We start from the raw sequence: 27,338 nt of genomic DNA, 5'->3' as shown, positions 1-27,338 counted from the left end.
GTTAGAAAATGCAACATTACCCAGTCAGGTTTAGTGTCTTTGGAGTATTGATACGTTTGACTGGATTATTTAGGGGAAATTGCTTCCTTTTTTAGATTCTGACTGATGCATTATGAACTGTTTTATACAAAAATAAGCTAGCTTAGATTTACTTATTTTCTGTTCAAAACAGCTTATAGTAAATAATTTCTTAAGAGCTTTTCTTGCATCTGTTTAATCTGTTAAGTGGACAATATGTGTGTATGGTTGTTGCCGCTATATTGGTGCCTTGTTACTTGTAGATGGCTGTGAAGAACAAGATATGGATGGAAATACTCCCAAGATTGTTGCTTTAGCTGTGGTTCAGTCATATAATCTAAGGCGCAAAATTCCACGAAGTGAAATCTCACTTCCCCATTTGGAAAGCTGCTTATCAAAGGCAGCATTCTCAGCCGCTCAGAATTCTGGTAACATGCTTCCACATTTACTTAATTAATATTTAATCTTCCATTTCCTTTTATAATTTATTATATTGTTGTTTTCTTTGATTATTGCATACATGCATGTGATCATTAACGATTTTGTTCGAAGCATAATGTATTATATTCTAAAGTTTTGGGATTTGATTAATATTAATTGGGATTTAATTAGTTAGGATTTAATTAGTAATTTCTATCATTTATCATTTATCTTTAGTTGGGATTTAATTAGTTAGGATTTAATTAGTAGTTTCTATCATTTATCATTTATCTTTAGTTGGAATTTAATTAGTTGGGATTTAACTAGTTAGGATTTAATTAATAGTTTCTATAATTTATCATTTATCTTTAGTTGGGATTTAATTAGTAGTTTCTATCACTTATCTCTATCATTTGTAATCTTTAGTACTCTATAAATAGAGTATTGATCTATTATTTGAGATATGAATAAATATATGCACCTTTCCTCAATTCTCTATCATTGTTCTTGTTTTTGGTATAATCGGAAGCGACCTAGGGTTTCCGTTGTCCAAAGCCTAATCGCTCTTCGAAATCTCTTACGAGAGGACCTAGACGCTTGTACACACGATCACTCATATCAATTGGTATCAGCTAGGACCTTCCAGTACTTTCAATGGTAGATTCAACACGCTCCGCTCAAGCTGGTAAGGAGATAGAAGATCGAATCTCCCAAAGGATGGATAATAGGTTGATGGAACTCGCGAATACGTTGAAGGAAACCTTACTCTTTCTATGAAAGACACCATGCAGGAATTACTTACTCAATCTCGAGGTGAAGGCCCCCCTGGGCTCTCAAATGACAACATGTCATGTGGACCACGAACGGGATCTTCTTATGTTTGTGGCACGAGGTTGGCACGCATTGAGTTCCCCAGATTCAATGGAGAAAATGTTAATCAGTGGATTTATCAATGCGAAAATTATTTTCTCATTGACAAGACTCCAAACGAATTCAAGGTACAATTGGCAATTGTGCATTTAGAAGGCAAGGCCTTGCAATGGCATACCGCACTTATGAAATTCGGTTTAGATATTGATGCACCTTCGTGGCCAAGATTCACGAAAAGTCTAATCGAGTGGTTTGGTTCAATTGGCGATGATCCCATGGTTGCGTTGATGTGTCTACGACAAAAGAATTCAGTTGATGCCTATCATGAAGAGTTCGATTCAATCATTACAAGATTGAAGTTATCTAATGATCATATTCTTAGTTGCTTCCTTGGGGGATTAAAGAAAGAAATCCAAATGATGGTATGAATGTTCCAACCTACGTCTCTACAATATGCATTTACTTTGGCCAGGACGTATGAAGCAGCCAATTCCAGCAATTCGATGGTCAAATTCCACAGGGGAGTCTTAGGTCCAGCCCTAGTGCCTCCTAAACCCATACGCCACTTAACGCCGGAGTTCATAGCAGAACATAGAGCCCAAGGCCTTTGTTATTTTTGTGATGAACCCTACTCAATGGAGCACTGTAGGGTACACAAGAAATTACAGCTTCACGTCATGGAGATGGAGGAAAAAGATGAGTCACAGGATAATCCTCCCAGTGACGCGACTGAATTATTGCAATGGAAGGAGCCACAAATCTCAGTCAACGCATTAACAGGGGTGGCTGGGTTCAGAACTATGAGAATACCTGGATATCATAAAAAACAACCTTTACATATTCTCATTGATAGTGGCAACACTCATAATTTCTTCGATACCCAAATGGCTCAAAAATATGGGTGCGTAATTGATACAATTGCCCCTTTGAATGTCGTGGTAGCAGATGGGTCAAAGATAAAGATATCTCCCGTGGTAAAACATTTTAGTTGGACAATTCAACACATAACTTTTACTGCTGATATGCTCCTCCTTCCTTTGGGGTGTTGCGATTTAGTGTTGGGAATTAAGTGGCTCATAACATTGGGTGATATTTTATGGAATTTCGACAAACTCATTATGGAGTTCAATGTACAAGGAAGGCGACATGTTCTACGTGGCTCTATGGCCTATAAGATTAAACCTGCACACAAGCAATAGTTGAGTATTGAAGGTGTGCATTTATCTATGGTGCACATTGGTGCAGAGGAGATGTTGTTGCATTCCTTGACTACACATGCTGCACAAAAGGAGATTCCAACTGAGATCGCGAATCTATTACAAGAATTTCTAGATGTCTTTCAGGAACCACAATAATTAGCACCTTTTCGACCAGACCATGATCATCATATTTCATTGATTCAGGGAGTTAATTTCGTCAACAAACGGCCTTACAGATATGCCACAAACCAAAAAGATATTATTGACCAACTTATACATGAATATTTGCAATTCGAAATTATTCAGGAAAGTTGCAGCCCTTACGCCAGTCCCGTGGTTCTTGTGGGCAAAAAAGATGGCTCATGGAGACTTTGTGTTGATTATAGAGATTTAAATAAAGGCACAGTCAAGAACAAATTTCCCATTCCCTTAGTTGATGATTTACTGGATGAATTAGCAGGATCTACTGTTTTTTTGAAAATTGATTTACGTGCAGGATATAATCAAGTTCGGATGAATCCCGACGATGTGTGGAAGACAACTTTTAGAACACACTCGGGACATTATGAATACCTGGTGATGCCATTTGGACTCACCAACTTCCCGTCTACATTCCAAGGATTAATGAACTCCATTTTTCAGAGGTTTTTAAGGAAATTTTTGCTGGTGTTTTTAGATGATATTCTAGTCTACAACAAAAACATAACAAAGCACATACAACATCTAAAAGAAGTGTTGCAGACTCTCCGTATCCATTCTCTTTTTGCCAAGAGATCTAAATGCTATTTTGTTGTTCCCGAAGTGGAGTACTTAGGCCATATTATTAATGCACAGAGAGTTTCCACGAACTCCAACAAAGTTGTTGCCATGGTAAGCAGACCTCTACCACGAACCTCAAAACAATTAAGAGGGTTTTGGCCTTATTGCTAATCCCTCAACTGATATGTTTAAGGACAATTTCATTTGGTGTGAGAGGGTTGAACAAGCTTTTCACGACCTTAAGAAGATGATGAGCAGCACTCCCGTTTTAGCACTACCTGATTTCTCAAAAGTCTTTGATGAGAATCAAATAAAGAAGGCTTTTATTAATGAAGGGAGAGGTCATTCACCTACACATTTGAAGTTCTTCCTTCTAGTCTTTTCAAAATTAAAAAGAAGACATAAAATAAAGAGAGGATCAAGCCATAAAGCCAAAGAAGTCTACAAGCTTTCAAGAATAGGCTTCATTTAAATATCTCTCTTTATAGTTTCTTTTATAAATTTGTAAATAATATAGAATGTTTAAATATATAGTTTTTAGGAAAGGTGCTTAGAGGGAAACCTTAGATACCTCTTTTGTAAAAGCATCTTTAGGCATTAGTTTAGAATTTTCTAGAAGGTGACTCTTCATGCTTCACTTTAGGTGCTAGAAGTGAGTAACATGCAAGGGACTTTTGGTTAGCTTGTTTTGTAAGCTTCATGACCAGCCCTTGCTCCTATAAAAGGAGGGCTTAGGTCATTCACAATTCAGATTTGGAATTTGTAGTAAAGAAACTCTCCCAATTTGGTGATTGAGTGAGTGAGATTTGATTTCTCCTCTTCCTAGTCTCATCTTGAGTGCCTTGGTTCTCTCAAGTGGCGGCATTGCACACTTATCTTGGAGCATTCACACTTCAAGTGGCGTGTTCATCAACCAAGAACTACAACCACATAAGTCCTCTTTCTTCTCCATCTTCTCATTCCATTTCCGTGCCTATTTGAATTCCTAAACATGTCTTAGGTTCCTTTCTTGCTTTCTATTCGGTGTTCTTGCTTATTTTCATGTTTCAATCGGTTCATCTTCTTTCTCCTTGGATTTGTTCGGTGCATTTCAGTTTTGAAGCATTTTAATCGGTTCATTTCATTTGTTAAGCAATTTAATCGGTTCATTTGCATTTTTACATCTTTTAATTGGTTCAATTGGCAAGAAATGGGTCTTCCATGTGAGTTTGGTGTTTGGTGCAAGTTTTGGTGAGTTCTTGAAACTTAGAACGTTGATCCAATTTCTATTAAAAGTGCCTATTCATTCTCCAACTCAAGTTGATTCCATAAAATGTCAAAGAATCATCTATATCTTGCTATTGGAATCACATCATGTGGTATCATGAGTCTTAGGTTTGTTCTTGTTTAATTTTGAGTTGTGTTGCACTTTTAATTCAAGAGCTCTATCTTCTTGTTGTTTCTTTTCTGTTTTTAGGATTATAATTGAGTATTCTTGCTGTTTTCTTAATTGTGCCTACCAAGTGTTTGTTTTTTTTTCCTTTTTGAATCCATACAAGTTTTGTCATAGTCATGTTTTTCCAAGAATGTCATCACTTCTTGTAGTACTTTTATTGCATTTTTTGTTTCTTGCTTTGGTGTAATACAGTTTTCTGCATTTGTATCTTGATCCTTTGTGCATTTTCTGTTTTAGAATTGAGTTCATACTTGTATTATAGACCTATACAAGTTCCTATACATCATTTTCCATTATGTCTTTGCTAGTTCTTAATTCTGTTTTTCATTCCTGTTAGGATTCCTCTATTTTCTGAAAACGTGCTTACTGTTTTTCCTTATTGCAATTGATTTACTCACTGGAAAATTCTGAAATTCTGGATTTGTGTTCTTCAAAGTGTTATAAAAGCATAGAAAAAAGAAGTACTCAAAAATTCAAAGTACACAAAAAATGATAAATAAAATACAAAAAGCATAGAAAAGTCTTTGTTGTGGAAGTAGATGCTTCCGGGCAAGGCGTGGGAGCAATATTGATGCAAGACCACCATCCCATGTATATTAGTAGAATTTTTAACCTTCAACAACAAGCTTATTCGACGAACAAAAAGGAGTTGGTGGGAGTAGTCTTTGCAGTGCAAAAATGGCGACATTACCTGTTGAATCGTCATTTTACTATCAAGACAGATCATTACAGCCTTAAATACATCTTAGATCAAAGGTGGACCACCGAATTTCAACAAAAATGGCTAGTCAAGCTAATGGAATTTGATTTCACAATAGAATATCGACGAGGAAAAGAAAATGTTGTGGCTAATGCACTATCTCGAAAGGACGTAGTGGAATGCAAAGGTTTAATTACCTTGCAACTACAATCTGAGTTAATACAGGAGGTACAACAATCATGGATTACAGATATTCACTTACAGAAACTCATAACAGAGTTAAAGGCGAATACAAGTTCCCATAAACATTATACATGGGAAAACAATGAACTTAGAAGAAAAGGCAAGCTGGTGGTAGGGATAGATGGGACATTGAGAAAGAAGATTTTGCAATGGCTACATGCCTCAGCGGAGGGAGGTCATTCGGGTATGAATGCAACGGTGAAAAGGGTCAAGGCAGTGGTTTATTGGAAAGCCCTAAATAAAGATATCAAACATTTTATCCAACGGTGTTCTGTGTGTCAGCAAAATAAATATGACACCACTGCTACTCCAGACCTTCTATAACCTCTACCCATTCCATAGACCATTTGGCAGCTCATCACCACGGATTTCATAGAAGGCTTGCCGCATTCAAAAGGTAAACAAGTAATTTTTGTGGTGGTAGACAGGCTGAGCAAAGCTGCCCATTTTATGGCCCTAACTCACCCATATACGACTGAGCAAAGCCTAATCGCTCTTCAAAATCTCTTACAAGAGGACCTAAACGCTTGTACACACGATCACTCATATCATAATGGTCTAAGTTAATGTTTATGAATAATTTGCATTTAATTACTGAATTGTTTTGCCCCTGCTGCAATACCTTGATCTTACATATTTATCATGTATCATATCGATCATATAAGAGAATACAAAACCTGAAAGGGAAATTATATCTACTGATGTTTCGAAGTGCAGCTTAATCGCACTATTGTGATATGAACGATCGTGTGTAGAAGCGTCTAGGTCATCTCGTAAGAGATTTCGAAGAACGATTAGGCTTTGGACAAAGGGAACCTTTAGGTGGCTTCCGATTATACCAAGATCAAAAACAATGATAGAGAATTGAGAAAAGGAAACAAACTGCATATATTATTCATATATCAAATAATAGTTCAATACTCTATTTATAGAGTACTAAATATCATAAAATCCCAATAAAATCCTAATAAAATCTTAACTAATTAAATAAATGATAAAATCCTAACTAATTAAATAAATGATAAAATCCTAATAAAATAAATAAATGATAAAATCCTAACTAATTAAGTCTTAACAACCCCATAATAATATTAATCAAATCCCAAAACTTTAGCATATAACAATGCCCTCCCCTCAACAACATTCTTGCCCTCAAGAATGGAACAATGGTACTTCGTCTTCAAATGAAATTATCCTTCTTAAGCATATCAGGTGTAGCAATGGCGTCATACCCACGAACAAATCTTCTATAATATCCAGCTAAGCCCAAAAACCTTCTTAATTTTTTTAAGGTTTGTGGTAGAGCCCAGCTTACCATGACATTCAAATGGGCAATCGTATCAATTATGCACCCATATTTTTTATCCATTTGGGTATCTAAGAAATTATAAGTGCTGCCACTATCAATGAGAATATGTAAAGGTCGTTTTTGTTGATATCCAACTATTCTCATAGTTCTGAACCCAACCACTATGGTTAATGCGTTGACTGAGATTTGTGGCTCCTTCCTTTGCAATAATTCAGTCACATCACTGGGAGGACTATCATATGAGTCATCTTCCTCCATCTCCACATTGATTGAAGCAGACGACAATATAGGGACTGGTGTTGGATCCAAGACTCCCCTGAGGAATTTGGCCATCAAATTGCTTGAATTATTTCCTTCATACGTCCTGGCCAAGGTAAACACATGTTGTAGAGACTGAGGTCGGAACATGCTTACCAACATCTGGATTTCTTTCTTTAATCCACCAAGGAAGCACCTTAGAATATGATCATCAGATAACTTCAATCTTGTAATGATTGAATTGAACTCTTCATGATAGGCATCAACTGAAGTCTTTTGTCGTATACGCAACAACTCAACCATGGGATCATCGCCAATTGCACCAAACCCCATGTTGTCATTGGAGAGGCCATGGGGCCCTTCTTCTTGAAATTGAGTAAGTAATTCCTGCATGGTGTCTTTCATAGAAAGAGTCAAGGTTTCCTTCAACGTATTCGCGAGTTCCCGAAACTTATTATCCATCCTTTGGGAGATTCGATCTTCCATCTCCTTAGCAGCTTGAGCGAAGCGTGTTGAATCTGCCATTGAAAGTACTGGAAGGTCCTAGCTGATACCAATTGATATGAACGATCGTGTGTAGAAGCGTCTAGGTCATCTCGTAAGAGATTTCGAAGAACGATTAGGCTTTGGACAAAGGGAACCTTTAGGTGGCTTCCGATTATACCAAGATCAAGAACAATGATAGAGAATTGAGAAAAGGAAACAAACTGCATATATTATTCATATATCAAATAATAGTTCAATACTTTATTTATAGAGTACTAAATATCATAAAATCCTAATAAAATCTTAACTAATTAAATAAATGATAAAATCCTAACTAATTAAATAAATGATAAAATCCTAATAAAATAAATAAATGATAAAATCCTAACTAATTAAATCTTAACAACCCCATAATAATATTAATCAAATCCCACAACTTTAGCATATAACATATTGTTAAGTAATCTTTATCTCGTTATTGTTAGGAAAAATGTTTGGGAAAAGCAATTCCTATAGGTTACGTTGTATCTGAGTTTTTTTTTTTTCAGTCGAGATGGTGTACATTCAATTCAATTTAAGTTGGAGAGGTGTTTGCCTTTTACCCTTTTTTTTCTGTTTGTGGCTTGGAAATCATTCTTCAGAAATTCAGCTACAAGTTCTTTCTGACAATTACTTCAAAACAATATCTGTTAGTCTATGATTATAATTTTAGTTGACAATGAAACATACTGATACAAAATTCTTTTAATCATTGTGTAAAGCATCAATACACATGCCACGAATTGGTTATCAAGATGGATCTGATCGTTCTGAGTGGTACACAATAGAACGACTCCTCAGAAAATATGCTTCCATTTACAACATTAATATATATGTGTAATGCTCTCTCACTCTCTCCATCCATGCTCACACATCATCAGATTTATGTGAACATATATTTATTTGGATACACTATCTTCAATTTCTTACAGATATTATTATCGAAGATCAAGTTAAGGCTCTAGGCTTTCTCACTTCCTAAACTCTCATGAGGAGACAGCTGAAGACGTGTTGTTGTAGTAAGGAGTTCTGTATGTACACATCCATGCGTATAATAAAGGCAATTTAGACTATTGAAACGAGTTTAGTTTCTTGCAAATCAAATTTGCAAGCAATTTAGACTATTACTCCTTCTAGACTCAAATGTATGTAAAAGAAAATATGTAATGTGGATTTAAATTAAATAGATTTCAATTTCCTAAATCCTCGTTAATATTGCTATTTCAAAATTATTTATTTTAAAACGTAATCATCATCCTCAATAAAAATATTTCAGGGTAATGTACGAAATATACCTCTCAATTATATGAAAACAAAATTAATATATAAATTAAATCACTAATGTTTGACCATGTAAAAGTAGTTAAATGATTACTCTTTGTATGCTCTTCTCATATCGGTTCTCTCTCTCTATTTCTCTTTACGTTTGATTAATATTCATGTACAATTAATCATTATTTATTTTTACTTTTGAATTATTAAACATTTAAAATTAATTTTCTAATTATTTAATATTATTTATAATTTTTACCAAAATTAATTTCGAATTATTAAATTTTTAAAGAGTACATAATATTGAAATTTTAAAATTTCAAAAAATAAATTTTGTTTGAAGGAAATTAACTTTTCTATTCAAACTAAATTTGAAACTTAAAATTTTGAAGTCTAAACTAGTTATTTATAGTATAAATGAATTTAAAATAAATAATTTAATTTCAAAATTTTAAATTTTTTGCAATCTATTTTTTTTTCTTTTCAAACAATCATCACACAAACACTCCTTTAAGATGGTTCAAATTTATAATATATAAGTACTTTTAGCTACATAAATTTTAAATAAATTGGAATTTAGAATAAATATATAATTATAAACACATAATATTGAAGTATAAAAAGTTTAAAACATCATTTAAAATGTTATTGTATGGTGGAAACTAATTTTCCATCCAAACTAAATTTGAAGTGTAGGAAATTCTAGCTCCAAGTGCATCTGGCGCGTGAGGTGACTTCCGGGGTGCCAACTCATGCGCCCCAACCTCTAGTCACTCGCCCTGGGAGTGTATCTACCTTCCTCTCGCACCATGCACATGGTTCACCCCGGGCATGACCCTCTCATGGGTCGTATCGATCCCGGGGGTCTCCCTGAGGTGGCATGGGTACTTCACGAGTCAGGTTACTCCCTACTGGTACTAGAACTGTGGCCCTGAAGCCATCTTTCTCTTCTCCTTGTTACTGTTCTGGGCTGTCGGACCTGAGACCTCCGAGCGGTGTCGCCCCCTCCAAGGTCTTTCCTTCCCATGGGTATCTGGGGGTAACACCGTCGACGTCTCACCTTGGCTATGTCTTGCCTTGGCGACGCCTTTGCATGGTGACGCCTTCTCTTGGCGACGCTTTTGCATGACGACGCCTTCTCTTGGTGCCGCCTTAGTGAGGCGACGCCTTCCCCTAGCAATGTCTTATCTTGGCGACGCCTCAAGGTCCCATCATACGTTGACTTTGACTTTGACTTTGACTTTGGTCGATGCCCCGGGACGGAACGGTACACAAGCCCCCCAGTCTTGAGCTGATAACTTGTTCTCAGCGAAGAGACTAAGGCCTCGCCCTATTATCCATGTGGCACTCTGATGACGTGTCATTCTCTGAACAACCGAGCTGACATTCTCCGTACCGCTGACGTGACATTCTCCATACTGCTGACGTGACATTCTCTGTGCTGAAGATGTAACATTCTCTGAGCGGGAAAAGTGACGCTTTGGGTCATGCTCTAATCTCTTGACACGTGGCTCAATCGTAGGGCCAGCGCTTGGTGCCTCTTGCGCTTCAAGTCAGCGCTTAATCTCTCGACACGTTGCTCAATCGCACGGTCCCAATCTAGCACCTCTTGCACTTCAGTCGTAACGTTTAAGTCTTCGAAATCACGCGCTTCAACTACTGTTCTATTCACTCTTGCGTTCTTCTTCACTGTTCACTCTTCTTTTCTCTGAAGCTCTCACGATCCCTCCCTTCTTCGTTCGCCAAAGCTCGTGCCTTTCCATTTCCAAATCACCAAAGCTACGGTTTTTCTGCTATCATCTCCCTCATACAAAATTGTACTGCTCTCTTAACTGCCTGGGCCTGTTTATGTTTCTTGTATTTCTGTGTTCTCGCCTTTTCTCCACGTTTCTTCGTTCTTCCTCCTTTTTGGACTTCTCGCGTGGGTAGGGGTTCCCTAGGGTTTCGTCCCATTCGCTTCTTCAAAACCTCTTCACTAAACCTTTGCTTTTTCTTCCTCCTTCAGCTTCTCCGTACCGCTGACGTGACATTCTCCATACTGCTGACGTGACATTCTCTGTGCTAAAGATGTAACATTCTCTGAGCGGGAAGAGTGACGCTTTGGGTCATGCTCTAATCTCTTGACACGTGGCACAATCGTAGGGCCAGCGCTTGGTGCCTCTTGCGCTTCAAGTCAGCGCTTAATCTCTCGACACGTGGCTCAATCGCACGGTCCCAATCTAGCACCTCTTGCACTTCAGTCGTAACGTTTAAGTCTTCGAAATCACGCGCTTCAACTACTGTTCTATTCACTCTTGCGTTCTTCTTCACTGTTCACTCTTCTTTTCTCTGAAGCTCTCACGATCCCTCCCTTCTTCGTTCGCCAAAGCTCGTGCCTTTCCATTTCCAAATCACCAAAGCTACAGTTTTTCTGCTATCATCTCCCTCATACAAAATTGTACTGCTCTCTTAACTGCCTGGGCCTGTTTATGTTTCTTGTATTTCTGTGTTCTCGCCTTTTCTCCACGTTTCTTCGTTCTTCCTCCTTTTTGGACTTCTCGCGTGGGTAGGGGTTCCCTAGGGTTTCGTCCCATTCGCTTCTTCAAAACCTCTTCACTAAACCTTTGCTTTTTCTTCCTCCTTCAGCTTCTCCGTACCGCTGACGTGACATTCTCCATACTGCTGACGTGACATTCTCTGTGCTGAAGATGTAACATTCTCTGAGCGGGAAGAGTGACGCTTTGGGTCATGCTCTAATCTCTTGACACGTGGCACAATCGTAGGGCCAGCGCTTGGTGCCTCTTGCGCTTCAAGTCAGCGCTTAATCTCTCGACACGTGGCTCAATCGCACGGTCCCAATCTAGCACCTCTTGCACTTCAGTCGTAACGTTTAAGTCTTCGAAATCACGCGCTTCAACTACTGTTCTATTCACTCTTGCGTTCTTCTTCACTGTTCACTCTTCTTTTCTCTGAAGCTCTCACGATCCCTCCCTTCTTCGTTCGCCAAAGCTCGTGCCTTTCCATTTCCAAATCACCAAAGCTACGGTTTTTCTGCTATCATCTCCCTCATACAAAATTGTACTGCTCTCTTAACTGCCTGGGCCTGTTTATGTTTCTTGTATTTCTGTGTTCTCGCCTTTTCTCCACGTTTCTTCGTTCTTCCTCCTTTTTGGACTTCTCGCGTGGGTAGGGGTTCCCTAGGGTTTCGTCCCATTCGCTTCTTCAAAACCCCTTCACTAAACCTTTGCTTTTTCTTCCTCCTTCAGCTTCTCCGTACCGCTGACGTGACATTCTCCATACTGCTGACGTGACATTCTCTGTGCTGAAGATGTAACATTCTCTGAGCGGGAAGAGTGACGCTTTGGGTCATGCTCTAATCTCTTGACACGTGGCACAATCGTAGGGCCAGCGCTTGGTGCCTCTTGCGCTTCAAGTCAGCGCTTAATCTCTCGACACGTGGCTCAATCGCACGGTCCCAATCTAGCACCTCTTGCACTTCAGTCGTAACGTTTAAGTCTTCGAAATCACGCGCTTCAACTACTGTTCTATTCACTCTTGCGTTCTTCTTCACTGTTCACTCTTCTTTTCTCTGAAGCTCTCACGATCCCTCCCTTCTTCGTTCGCCAAAGCTCGTGCCTTTCCATTTCCAAATCACCAAAGCTACGGTTTTTCTGCTATCATCTCCCTCATACAAAATTGTACTGCTCTCTTAACTGCCTGGGCCTGTTTATGTTTCTTGTATTTCTGTGTTCTCGCCTTTTCTCCACGTTTCTTCGTTCTTCCTCCTTTTTGGACTTCTCGCGTGGGTAGGGGTTCCCTAGGGTTTCGTCCCATTCGCTTCTTCAAAACCCCTTCACTAAACCTTTGCTTTTTCTTCCTCCTTCAGCTTCTCCGTACCGCTGACGTGACATTCTCCATACTGCTGACGTGACATTCTCTGTGCTTAAGATGTAACATTCTCTGAGCGGGAAAAGTGACGCTTTGGGTCATGCTCTAATCTCTTGACACGTGGCTCAATCGTAGGGCCAGCGCTTGGTGCCTCTTGCGCTTCAAGTCAGCGCTTAATCTCTCGACACGTGGCTCAATCGCACGTTCCCAATCTAGCACCTCTTGCACTTCAGTCGTAACGTTTAAGTCTTCGAAATCACGCGCTTCAACTACTGTTCTATTCACTCTTGCGTTCTTCTTCACTGTTCACTCTTCTTTTCTCTAAAGCTCTCACGATCCCTCCCTTCTTCGTTCGCCAAAGCTCGTGCCTTTCCATTTCCAAATCACCAAAGCTACGGTTTTTCTGCTATCATCTCCCTCATACAAAATTGTACTGCTCTCTTAACTGCCTGGGCCTGTTTATGTTTCTTGTATTTCTGTGTTCTCGCCTTTTCTCCACGTTTCTTCGTTCTTCCTCCTTTTTGGACTTCTCGTGTGGGTAGGGGTTCCCTAGGGTTTCGTCCCATTCGCTTCTTCAAAACCCCTTCACTAAACCTTTGCTTTTTCTTCCTCCTTCAGCTTCTCCGTACCGCTGACGTGACATTCTCCATACTGCTGACGTGACATTCTCTGTGCTTAAGATGTAACATTCTCTGAGCGGGAAAAGTGACGCTTTGGGTCATGCTCTAATCTCTTGACACGTGGCTCAATCGTAGGGCCAGCGCTTGGTGCCTCTTGCGCTTCAAGTCAGCGCTTAATCTCTCGACACGTGGCTCAATCGCACGTTCCCAATCTAGCACCTCTTGCACTTCAGTCGGAACGTTTAAGTCTTCGAAATCACGCGCTTCAACTACTGTTCTATTCACTCTTGCGTTCTTCTTCACTGTTCACTCTTCTTTTCTCTAAAGCTCTCACGATCCCTCCCTTCTTCGTTCGCCAAAGCTCGTGCCTTTCCATTTCCAAATCACCAAAGCTACGGTTTTTCTGCTATCATCTCCCTCATACAAAATTGTACTGCTCTCTTAACTGCCTGGGCCTGTTTATGTTTCTTGTATTTCTGTGTTCTCGCCTTTTCTCCACGTTTCTTCGTTCTTCCTCCTTTTTGGACTTCTCGTGTGGGTAGGGGTTCCCTAGGGTTTCGTCCCATTCGCTTCTTCAAAACCCCTTCACTAAACCTTTGCTTTTTCTTCCTCCTTCAGCTTCTCCGTACCGCTGACGTGACATTCTCCATACTGCTGACGTGACATTCTCTGTGCTTAAGATGTAACATTCTCTGAGCGGGAAAAGTGACGCTTTGGGTCATGCTCTAATCTCTTGACACGTGGCTCAATCGTAGGGCCAGCGCTTGGTGCCTCTTGCGCTTCAAGTCAGCGCTTAATCTCTCGACACGTGGCTCAATCGCACGGTCCCAATCTAGCACCTCTTGCACTTCAGTCGGAACGTTTAAGTCTTCGAAATCACGCGCTTCAACTACTGTTCTATTCACTCTTGCGTTTCTTCTTCACTGTTCACTCTTCAACTACTCTTCTTCTTCACCGAGATCAACACAGCCCCCGCCCAGCTACAGCCTAATAGCTGGGCCTTTGTCCGGGCTTTCCAAATCCTATGTGGGTACCTGGGCGTCCCACCCTCGGTAGACGTTTTCCTGCATTTCTTTGAAGTGAAAAAGCAAGGGAAAAGCCTCTGGGTAAGCCTTTCCGGGATTGCTGGCAGAATCCTCCTCACCCTCTTCCAGAACTCTTACAAGGCGTGGAAAGGCCTCTTCTTCAGGGTGTGTGCCAACAAACACAACCCCTCTGCTCTAAACGGGTTTCCCCTGTATTGGGCGTAAAAGCCCAATTTGATCAAGCCGAAATCCTTGGACGAGCTGTCTTCCGCCGACAGAGGGGTGTGTGAGGCCTTGGCTGGCCTAAAGATCGTCTTCAACTCGTTGAAACTCATAGCATGTGAGTTCAACGCGCGCACCCTTTCTTCATACTTTGCTAGGGGAACTCGCCCCTTGCTTGCCTTCTCTTTGTTTATTTCTTAATCGTGCTTTCTCTGATTTATGCATGCGACACTTGTCTGCTTTAATTTCTATACTTGCTGTTGATCTGCGAATTTACCTCAGTGGTAGAGTTGACATCCTGTACTCCAAATTTCTGCGTATTGCCATATGCATTTGGTGCTTCATGCTTAACTAACCTTTGTTGCTTGGTTTGTCTTGGTGCAGTATCAGTGATGGACTCCTCAAGGCGAGTCGAACTGGCCAAATCCTTAAAGGCTCGCTTTGATGCATCACCTGCAAAGGCTGGTGCCTCCACTACCCCCACTACCGAGTCCAACCCACTGCCACCATCACCACCACACCATACTGCCAAAACACCCAGCTCTCCCCATTCCCTCCAAACACCAAACTCCCCCCTCATGCTCCAAGCGCTTTCCACACTCCAAACACCCAACTCCCCCCTTCCCATTGCCGCAGTCCCACTGGCCGTAGCTGGCATTCCTCCGACAGCCCCCCTTGACAAAGGCAAAAGGGTGCTCACCATCTCATCCGCTGATGAAGACTCGGACGTGGGGCCTGCCTATAAGAGGAGGAGGACCAACCGCATTGTTTAACTGAGGTTGGGCTCCTCATGGCTATAATAGCTGCACACTTATCAGGGTTCGCCTCTATTCCCCTTTCAGTGAGCATAAATCCTAAGAACTTCCCTGCTTCCACGCCAAAAACGCACTTTTCTAGGTTTAATTTGAGGCGATACTTTGATATGGTAGCAAACAGCTCTTCCAGATCCGCTGCATGCTGCCCTCTCTTGTGTGAAGTCACCACCATGTCATCTACGTAGGCCTGCACGTTCCTTCCCAGCATGGGTGCAAGGACCTTGTCCATCAGCCTCTGGTAGGTGGCGCCTGCGTTTTTCAACCCAAATGGCATCACTTTGTAACAGTAGCTGCTCGTCTCCGTCATGAACGTCGTTTTGCTCTCATCCCTTGGATGCATCTTGATCTGATTGTAACCTGAGAAAGTATCCAAGAAACTCAGCATCTTGCAACCCGAGGCGCTATCCACTAATGCGTCGATGTTGGGTAGTGGGTACGAATCTTTGGGGCACGCCTTGTTCAGATCAGTGAAGTCAACGCACATCCTCCATTTCCCATTCGCCTTCTTCACTAGAACTACGTTGGCCAGCCACTCGGGGCATTGTATCTCCCTGATGTGCCCAGCGCTTAACAACTTCTGCGTCTCTTCCTTCACGACGAGGCATCGTTCTTCGTTGAACTTCCTCCTTCTCTGTCGCACAGGGCGAACCTTGGCGTCCATGGTAAGGTGGTGGCACAAAAAGTCTGGGTCGATACCTGGCATGTCTGCCGCAGTCCACGCGAATGCATCTAGGTGGCGCGAGATCACCGCAGCTATCTCTTCTCCTTCTTCCTGGCTCAAGAAGCGTCCTAATTAGAACATATTACCCCCTATCTGTCTTTCCATCACGTTGTCTACTGGTTGGGGTTGCTCACTCTGCACGTTCTCTGAGCGAAACTCATTCATGGAGTCCTCTCCTATAGGCGTCGCCCTATCGGATGCATCGGGCATCGCCTCCTCTAACTCTTCTTCCGTGGGCGAGGCCTCTCCGTATACTTCTTCCATTGGCGAGGCGTCCCCGTATCTTCCTTTTGTGCATGCATCTTCTATAGGCGTCGCCCCTGCATGTATGGCCTCGACAGGCATGGACTCTGCGGGCGTCGTCTTTTGCACTAGTTCTAACTCCATTTGCGAATCTGAAACGGGTGGTCGTTCACTCATCATGACCACGCCTCTCTTTGTCTTCAGGCTTTTCTCGTAGCACTTTCGGGCCTCTTCCTGATCTGACTTGATAATTATCACCTTAACACTAAGGTCTGGTAACTTCATCTTCATGTGGCGTGTGGAGGACACTGCCCTTAATCTGTTCAACGCAGGTCTGCCTAACAAGATGTTGTAGGCTGAGTTGGCGTTAACCACCAAGTACCGGATGCTCTCGGTGCGCGACGCCGCTCCGTCAGTGAACGTCGTCCTCAGCTCCAGGTAGCCACGTACCTCCACTAGGTTATCTGCAAACCCATACAAGCATCCAGTATAGGGTCTTAGCAGGTCAGGGGATAACTGTAGCTTGTTGAAGGTCGACCAAAACATGATGTCTGCAGAACTGCCCTGGTCGACGAGAACCCTATGTACCTTTCTTCCCGCTGTAACTATTGAAATGACCACGGGGTCATTATCGTGTGGGACGACATCCCGCAGGTCAGCCCTTGTGAAAACGAGGTCTGACTCCCACGGGTCATCAGGAAACTCCTCAGCAACTGAACTCACTGACCTCACATATTTCTTACGTTGAGAGGCAGTGGGTCCTCCTCTGGAAAAGCCGCCAGAAATGGTGTGTACTTCTCCGTGAGTCGGCATTTCGTGCACTTGCCCTTCCTCTGGTGTCGCCGCGGCTGTGGTTGTAGTAGACCCAGCGAGATAATCTTTTAGGAAACCATTCTTCACAAGCTCATCCAACTGATAGCCCAACGCTAAGCAGTTGTTAATATGGTGAACGAAGGCCTCGTGAAATTCGCACCATGATTCTTTGTGGGGTCCCAGTACCTTGTCAGACTTCACCGGTGGCCTCAACCTGTCAGCTATGTTGGGCACAACGATGAGGTCTTTAAGCTCCACCACAAAATTGTGCCTCAGAGGTCTATTCCCCTCTCTCCTTCCTTCTGCTCGACCCCTAGGCTGGGTCCTCCTTGCCTCGTAGGTGCGCTTCCTGTCTTGGTTATTTCTCTCTGTGGCCGCTTCGTGGACCCTAGCAGGTTGTGTGCGCATGTGCACTATTGGGCGTGTGGGTGCAGCAGTCGTGCATTTCTCGTATGCCTCACCCTCAGAGGCAATGTGTTCTACCGCCCGACGCCTTATTTCAGCAAAAGTCTTGGGGCGGCTGCGATTGAGTGACTTGCTGAAAGACCCAGGACACACCCCTTTCCTGAATGCGTACACGATCATGGGCTCGTCTGTGGTACCCACCTTTGCATGACGACGCGTTCTCTTGGCGCCGCCTTAATGAGGCGACGCCTTCCCCTGGCGATGTCTTATCTTGGCGACGCCTCAAGGAGTCAACCTGTTGTCTTTCTTCCTTGGGTCCCTTGAGGGGTCCCATCATACGTTGACTTTGACTTTGACTTTGACTTTGGTCGACGCCACGGGACGGAAAGGTACACAATCCTCATCAAGCCTCTTAACCATGGCCCTTGTAGTTGGCCCAATATGTCTTGATGTTTGGCTCTCCTTTGGGTTGGTGCTTGGCCCTCCTCCATCATCCCCTCCCCCTTGGAAAGGATTTGTCCTCAAATCCAAGTCGTCATTCTCTTCATTGGTACCTACGAAAGGAGACAAGTCAATGACATTGAAAGTGTCATGTACTCCATATTCAACAGGTAAATCTAATTTATAAGCATTATTATTGACTTTCTTGAGGATTTGGAAAGGTCCATCACCACGGGGACTAAGTTTGGACTTTCTCTTAGTTGGAAACCTATCCTTCCTAAGATAAAGCCAAACTAAGTCTCCGTCCTCAAAACTGATTTCTTTCTTCCCCTTATTGTTGTATTTGGCATACTTCTCAGTTTGTTGTTGTATTTGCATTTTAACCTTCTCATGCATTTTCTTAACAAATTCATCTTTGATAGCTCCTTCCTTATGCACAAATTCTTGTGAGTTAGGAAGGGGTAACGAATCTAAAGGAGTAAGAGGGTTAAAACCATATACAACTTCAAAAGGAGAAGCATTAGTAGTCTTGTGAACTACTCTATTGTATGCATACTCATCCCTAGAGTTGTGATTATCTCTCATGATTACTCTAAGCATAGTAGAAAGAGTTATATTTTCAACTTTATTTTGACCATTCGTTTGAGGATGATAAGACTTTGAAGAGTTCAACTTAGTTCCAAGTTTTTCCAAAAAAATCCTCAAAAAATGGTTTTCAAATTTTGGATCTCTATCCAACACTATGCTTGGAGATAAGCCAAAAAAGTCTTACCATTTCTCTAAAGAAGAGCTTATCCATAACCATAAAAATGGAGTCAAAACCTTTTGTTGTCCTAGGAAGTTCTAATATAAATCCTATGCTTATGTCCTCCCATGGAGCACTTGCAAAAGGTGAAGGAGCATAGAGTTCATGAGACATTGCCTTAGAGTTAGTTTTAAAATAAGAAATACATCTAGGGTAATGTCTTTGAACATCATTCCTCATGGGTGACCAAAAGAATTTTCCTTTTAAAAGCTCTAGAGTTTTATCAACTCTAAATTGGCCCATGAGCTCTCCTTCATGAAAAATTTCTTCTTTATGTGACTCATTTACAAGGAGTTTTCTATGTGTTATTTGGGGTATGCAAAGTTTTTCTTCTTTAAATAAGTACCCCTCATAAACATAAAACCCTCCATGTGCTCTATGTTGGTACTTAGCAAAAGTGGGTGCAAAATCTTGATAAAGTTTAGGTAGGTTATCAAATCCAAAAATTTGGGCTCCAACTTTTAAAAATAGGACATGTTTCCTTGTTAGAGCATCGACCATAATATTTGTTTTTTCCTTCTTGTATTTGATAACATAAGGAATTTTCTCAAGAAATCCCATCCACTTTGCATGTATTTTTAACTTGTGTTGACTCTTTAAAGATTTTAAAGACTCATGCAGGGCCCTCACAAGTTTATAGAGCTTTTTATTATAGATGGGGTAGTTGAGGGTTGCACCATGAAGTTTTTTAATAAAATATGCAATTGGGTGCCCACCTTGCAACAACCCAACACTTATTCCTACTCCCAATGCATTACACTCTAGCTCAAAAGTTTTTTCAAAGTTTGGTAAAGCTAGAATGGGTGCGTTGGTGAGTTGAGCTTTCAACCTTTGAAAGGCTGGCTCATGCTTCTCCATCCAACAAAATGGAGTGTCTTTCTTCACTAACTCATTGAGTGGTGAAGTTAGACTTGAGAAGTTAGGATTAATTCTCCTATGATAACTTGCTAGACCATGAAAACTCCTAACATCTCCTACATTTTGTTGTGTTGGCCATTCTTGGATGGCTTTGATTTTCTTGGGGTCAACATGTACCACATTTTCATTAGCTATACAACCCAAAGACACTACACTATCAACATAGAAAGTACATTTATCACTATTAGCAAACAAACTATTAACCTTAAACACTAAGAAAACTTCCCTAAGGTTGCTTAGGTAATCATAAACTACTACATATTTACCTATGCAATCCCTCTTTAAAGATTCTATTTTTACTATGCTTGTAAGGGGTGTTGTAAGATATTCCTCATTCTTTCTAGGTTCACACAACCCCTCACTTGGCTTTTCTATTTCTTTCTTTTTCTCATTTTCTTCACTCTCACTAATTTCTTTTTCTTGGCTACTATATTCATCTTTGTTCCTTAAGATCATAGATCTTTCATTGGAACAATTAGATGCTAAATGACCCTTACCAAGACATTCTAAACATTGAATTTCTTTAGCTTGAGTGTGTGACATATGCTCGGCTAGGTTTTGGGAAAGTTTTAGAGATGTTTCTTTTATATGTTCTTCCCCTCTTTGGAACTCATCCTTGTCATAAAATACAAAGTATGAACTTTGTTTTTGATTTGATTGTTTTCTCAAAATTTGTTTTTCAACTTTAATGCTAAGTTGAATCAAGTCATTTAAATCTCTATAAGGTAAAAGTTCAACTTTGTTTCTTATCTCAAGTTTGAGACCACTTAAAAACCTAGATATGGTGGTATGATTGTCTTCGTTAATCCCTGACCTTTTTATATATAACACCATCTTTTGCCAATATTCTCCTACACTTAGATTTTTTTGATGAAGTCCTTGGAGTTTGTCCATTGACTTCCTATTGTAGTATGAGGGAATATGATGACATCTCAAGGCTTCCCTAAGGTCATTCCAATATGTAATGGGAGGGTCCTTATGGAGATGTCTCTCTCTTTTTAGGGCAATCCACCAATTCATAGCATTTCCTTGAAAACTTAAGGTGGCTAATGGTACTTTCTTTTCTTCACTCACATGGTTGTAAGCAAACAATTGTTCTACCTTCATTTCCCAATCTAGATAGGTTTCTACATTTTCTTTCCCATGGAAATAAGGTAGATCTACCCTAACCTCCTTAGTGCTTTCTTGTTCTTTTCTTTCTCTTCTAGTTCTCCTAGGGGGTGGTTGATAATATTCATTTATCCTAAGACTTTCTTCCCCAAAAGATTCATGATTGTGAGAACTAGATGCATGTGAATATATTTTTTTAGATTTTTGAGAGCTTTCATCCTTTTCTTTAGCCATTTTCAACTCTTTGATTTGTGCCTTATGTTCCAATTGTCTATATGAGAGTGATTGAAAGTCCTTGGCTAATTGTTTTAAAAGAGTTTTAATGGACTTTATATCACTTTCACTAGATTTAGAAGAGTAAGTTGACATGACTAAAACTTTGTGTTAAAAGTATTTTACCTCAAGAAAGAAAAAGGAAAGTAATGAAGGTAGCTTTTCAGGAAAGAGAGGTGAGTCACTAGGACTTCTTAAGTACCAAGTTTTACCTTGCCAAAACCTATCCCTCAAGACTTCACACAATTCTTTTTCTAAGTAATTTACTTAGATCACAATTAGGAATGAAAAGTCAATTTATATGCAAAGGAAAACAATGCAAAGCAATTAAACAAACAAGGCAAATAAGCAATGCAAAACAAGTAATTAAAGTAAAGCAATTAGCTAAGCACAAATTAAAGATTCCTAACTACAAAGCTTTAAACTAAACGATTCCTAAGGTGAGGCTTCTAGACACTTGGAGCCATTGAAGACACACTCACCGTACACGTGATTAATCCACTAATTAATCAAAGGTTGAATGTAATTACAACTCAAAGAAATACAAAGAAATTGAATTACACAAAATAAAATTCAGATTTCCTAAACTATGCACTCCTTGGCTTGTGATTGATATTCCTTGTTGTGTTCTAGAAAGTGTATGTGTTTGTATTTGTATTTGCTGCAGCTCCTTGCCTTAACCTCTTATGATTAGGCAATTAAAATCTTCAAAACAGTACCTACTAAGTAGAGATGGACTCACCACAAAGTCAATTCCACTTAACAAGCACCAATTGAATTTTATCCACAACAATTTAGAGGTCAAGAAATGAAAGCAAGAAACAATTTAAATTTTAAAACAGGACAACAGCAAATGGATTTGATTATATGACACAACTTAGAAAGAGTTTTGAATGATATTGGACAAGCAAATAAAAATAGGCACTCAACAAAGGATGGCACACAAATGGAACCTAAAGAAAGGCACTAGAATTGATTAGAAAAACCAAAAACAGCACTACTGGAAAATTCAGGTTCATAAAGCGTGACTTAAAATATTTATGCTGAGCTGGCTATTTTGAATTTGCTTCTGAAATTTTATCCACAAACGATTCAAGATCTTAGAAAACTTTTGGCGCTGTAATCACACCAAAACTATGCACCAATTAATTGTGATAAATTTTTCAAAATTCTTGTCCAACTACCGTATATTTTGGCTCCAGGATGCACTCTTTTTTTGTTTTATTTATCATTTTTTCTCTATTTTGTCTTTTCATCTAATTCTTTTTTTCCTGATTTTCTAACACATCAAACTGTATAAATCAAGATTTTTATAATTTTTCTTCTACGTATTTAAAATTCATAACAAAAAACAGCCAGCACAGAATTTGAAAAACAGAGAATCCTAATTCTGGAATTTAAAAACAGAATAAGAAACTTCAAAAACACAATGGAGTAGATCTATATGAATTTGTATGGATCTAACACACAAATATGAACTCAAACTAAAAGAAAAATGCACCAAAGGATCAACAAACACAGAATTACAAATCTGGACTCAAATCAAATCAAGAAACCAAAATTATCAACAAATTCAGCACTACATGGAATTGATGACAAATTAGGAGAAACATGACTTAGACAAAAGATATTAGGATTCACAAATTAAAATGACTCAAGGCACATATAATGAACCGAATAGAATTGCAAACAAGACTCAAACAAACTATAAACAAAACATCAACACAATTCTATATAGATTCCTACACAAATGTGAAAATTAGAAGCTCAAGAACAATTTGAACACAATGCACCGATTGAATTTCTTCAAACAACACCTAAATCAAATTAAAATGTAAAAAACAGCAAGACAACATGAAGAAGTGAAGAAAAACACGGAAATAAGAAGAACACAAATATTAAAATGAAATAAGACACTTAGCTCTTGTAGAACCATAGCTCATGATAGCAAATGATGGATTTGTTTCTTCTTCTTTGCGGTTTTTGAGTGAATTGGCGGAAGCTCCATGGATTGATGGTGGAACAAGGCTCTCCTAGGAGTGATGATAGCCTTGGAGGTGCATGAGAAGTTTGAGAGGGGTGAGGCCTACTCTTCATGAATGTGAAGTTTCAGAAGGTTTAATAGAGTAATCCTAAGAGAGTTTAGGCAAAGAGTGAGAATGGCACAAAATTGGCAGCATTTCACTAATGAATTAATCTTGTGAAAACATGAGCCAAGGTATTCCTTATATAGGACTTGGAGGCCGGATTTAAAAAGAGAAAAAGTGAGGGAAATTCAAACCTAATGAGTGAAAGTTGGCGCCTAATTGTAGCTCACATGACAAGTGTAACAAGGTGTGTCTCATGTGATGCCATTAGGTCTAAATGACTGACCTAAGTAAGTTTAGGTGTTTCTAGAAACCCTAATCTTACTTAAGTTGGTTTTTAGAAGCCAATATTCAACCTAATTACAAATTAAACAATTTTACAAAAGAAAATTCCTATGCTACTTTGACAAGAATTTAAAGACTATGCTACGCTTGATTTTGGACCTCTTGGAACATGTAGAGGTAAGTTTCTCTGCCATCAGTAGCAGTGTTCCAATCCTCATCAAGCCTCTTAGCCATGGCCCTTGTAGTTGGCCCAATATGTCTTGATGTTTGGCTCTCCTTTGGGTTGGTGCTTTGCCCTCCTTCATCATATACATGACGAGAGCCTCAATTAGGGAGGAAGAAACCACCACTATAGCAAGGTTTTTAAGTGGTCTCAATCTTAAGATTAGGGATAAAGTGGAACTTTTCCCGTATAGGGACTTGAATGATTTGATCCAACTTTGTATCAAAGTTGAGCAACAAAATTTGAGAAAAATATCAAGTCGCAAGGAAAATTCGTACTCTAACTCTTATCCTAAAAGAGATCATAGAAGAGAAAGGGAGGAAAGTGTTTCAAAAGAAAAACCTAAGGAAACTCCCAATAGTGTAGGAAAAGATATGCCCAACTCACAACCCCATAGTAGGGACATCCAATGTTTTAAATGTCTTGGAAGACGTCACATAGCATCCAAATGTCCAAATAGGAGAATTATGATCCTAAGAGGGAGGGATGAGTATAGTAGCCAAGAAGACGAGTCTAGTGGGGGAGAGGAAAAAGAAAATAGTGAGGGGGCATATGATGGCATTTTCATGTGTTCTTCTTGAATCAAAGTAGAAAATAGGGTGCAGAAGCAATGGGTGAGATGATCAAGATCCTCCTAGGAGTTGTGTTGGCCTTGTAGGTGCATGATGAGTATGGTGTTTGAGTGGTTCGGCCAGCTCAAGGGAGAAGGTGAAAGGATTGAAGTTTAGAGCCTAGATTTCTAGGAGAAGTAAAGCTTGTGCACAAAAATGGCAGCATAACCTTACTCAATTAAACTTGAAAATACAAGGTGTAGGCTCCTCCTTTTATAGGCTAAGGAGGACCATAATGCAACCCTAATGCTAGCCAAATGAAATGTAAATGTGAAGCACATGGGTGCACATGGCACATGGGTGCACAAATGAGCACATGGGGAGGGGTGTGTCTAGTTTTTATGCTCACCCCCTCCATGGTCTTTCTAGAATGTTCACACAAATATGCTTTCTACACTACTCTAATTACTAAGCACCCCTAATGGGCCTTTATGTAACAATTACAAAGGTCTTCTCTTCCCAAAACCGTAGCTTTGACCCATGTGTATGTGAAGCTAGACGGTCTAGAAGGAATCCTCATCATGGCCTAGACGCTCCTTATGTAGCCGCTCCTCATCATGGCCTAGACGCTCCTCTTCATGGGCTAGACGCTCCTTTTTGAGTCTAGACGCTCCTCATCATAGGCTAGACCGTCTAGTCTTGGAGGCTTGGCTTTCATCGTGTGGTGAGCTTGGGCCCTCCTCCATCATCCCCTCCCTCTTGAAAAGGATTTGTCCTCAAATCCAAAGCTTTTGCTTTTGAGGGGGCTTGTTGTGGCTGGATGGTGTCCATCATCTCCTCCTTCGGGAAAAGATCTATCCTCAGATTTGCTAACTTGATCTCGGATAGCAGCCTCTTGCTTCGTCAAGGTGTGTCCTCCCGGATCAAATATCAACCTATGAGAATCTTGAAACAAAGCAAAGGAGTTAGAGTGAGTATTTGGAGAACAATTAATTGTGTGAAGTTGCCATCTTTGTTTTCCTCTTGTTTTGGTCAACTTCTCACAATGCTTCCCTTTTGATGGTTGTAGGTGCCTTCTAATCCTCTTATGTTTTCTAAAATTTCCAAAAGTAGTTACTTTTTCCTTAGGCATAATCCCTTTAGGAAATGGTGACAACTTTAAAAAGGCAAGAGGACTATGTTCACATACAACTTCAAATGGAGAGATATGAGTAATCTTGTGGACTACTCCATTGTATGCATGCATAAAAGGAAAAGGATTCTTATCCCAAGAATTGTGGGTGTCCCTCATGATTTCATGAAGCATAGAAGGGAGAGCTATGTTTTCAAATTTTGGAGCTCTATCCCTTATTTTTGAAAATAAATCATGGAGGCTTGTCACTTTTCTTAAGAAGAGTTTATCCACTTCCATGAAGATTGAATCACAACCTTTTGTTGTCCTAGGGAGTTTTAATATGAAATTTATATCTCCCCAAGGATCATTTGCAAAAGGTGAAGGAGTATAAAGTTCATGAGACATTGCCTTGGGCGTAGTTTGAAAACAAGAATTGTACCTAAGGTAATGTCTTTGAACTTCTTTTCTCATGGGGGACAAAAGTTTTCCTTTTAAAAGCTCTAGAGTTTTATCAACTCTAATTTGTCCCATGAGTTCTCCTTCATGAAGAATTTCTCTTTTATGTGTGAAGGTAGTCTCGTTGATACAACCTTTGTTCATGGAAATTTCAATTCTTTGCAAAGGTTGTCTCAATAAGACATGACAAGTTTCTTTAGGCACTACTTCACATAAAAAATTGTCTTTGTAGATGCCTATAGATGACTTGACCTTCACTTGGTGATATCTTGGCATGTATGTAAAATAATCTACTATATTTTTATCTATGCAAGCCTTTTTTAAGGATTCTTCTTTTTTTTCTAGGCTTGCAAGTGTTCCTTTACAAAAGGTAAGGCTAGGTTGTTCAACAAGAGGTATATTTTCAAATGTATTTTCAACTTTTCCTTCTTGTTGAATGACCTTGTGGGAAGGAACACTCTTCTCCCACGCCTTTTGTTTTCCAAGGGTTTTCTCTTGCTTTTCTATTTTTACATTTTCTTTACTCTCACTAGCTTCTTTTTCTTGGCTACTATTCTCATCTTTGTCCCTTAAGATCATAGATCTTTCATTGAAACATTGAGATGCTAATTGATCATTGCCAAGGTATTCTAAACATGGAATTTCTCTAGCTTGAGTGTGAGAGATATGCTTGGTTAGGTTTTCTTGTCTCTCTTTCCTAGCTCTCCTAGGGAATTGTTGATGATATTCATTTTTCCTAAGACTTTCTTCCCCAAGATAATCATGATGTTTAGAGCTAGATGCATGAGAATGTAATTTTTTTGAAAATTGAGACTTCTCATTCTTTGCTTTAGTCAAAACATTAAGTTTAGTCTCACTCTCCAATTGTCTATATGCAATTGATTGCACAGTTTGTGAAACTTCTTTCAAAAGAGTTTTTAAAGATTTTAATTCACTTCCAATAGACTTTGTAGAATGAGAAGAAGAAGACATGGCTAAAGCTTTGTGTATACAAGTATTTTACCTTGAGAAAACTTAGGAAAGTCAAAGAAGGTAGTTTTCCAGGTAAGGGAGGTGAGTCACAGTGGACTACTTAAATACCAAGCCTTTGCCTTAGCCAAAAACTATCCCTCAATGTCTTCACACAAAGCTTTCTCTTAGTAAACCACTTGGAACACAATTAAGTTGAGAAATCATATTTTAATGCAAGAAAACAATGCATGCTAACTAATTAACAAAGCTAGACGGTTTTTAACAAAATTTAAACAAAATTAAACATGCAAAACGTATCTATGAAAGCAAAAGAAAAGCAATTACAAACAAGTAACAATTACTAATCAAGAATGCTATACTATTC

The 27,338-nt window shown here is 39.7% G+C and overlaps 1 protein-coding gene across 4 annotated transcripts in view; it reads left to right on the top strand.

Annotated features, from left to right (window-relative positions):
* Nucleotides 1-8,939, top strand: part of LOC137826353 (probable helicase CHR10) — a 34,765-nt gene extending 25,826 nt beyond the window's left edge. For all 4 annotated transcript variants that reach the window (XM_068632290.1, XM_068632289.1, XM_068632288.1 and 1 more), the window contains 3 exons: nt 282-446; nt 8,459-8,573; nt 8,669-8,939. In XM_068632290.1, the coding sequence (XP_068488391.1) occupies nt 282-446; nt 8,459-8,573; nt 8,669-8,693 (305 nt within the window). In that variant the 3' untranslated portion in view covers nt 8,694-8,939. The remainder of the gene's footprint in view (nt 1-281; nt 447-8,458; nt 8,574-8,668) is intronic.
* Nucleotides 8,940-27,338: the final 18,399 nt, after the last annotated feature.

This window comes from Phaseolus vulgaris, chromosome 8 (assembly GCF_000499845.2).
Source record: "Phaseolus vulgaris cultivar G19833 chromosome 8, P. vulgaris v2.0, whole genome shotgun sequence".
NCBI classification, from domain to species: domain Eukaryota; kingdom Viridiplantae; phylum Streptophyta; class Magnoliopsida; order Fabales; family Fabaceae; genus Phaseolus; species Phaseolus vulgaris.
The sequence above is the reverse complement of the archived record's forward strand: the minus strand, read 5'-3'. Positions and strand labels throughout refer to the sequence as shown.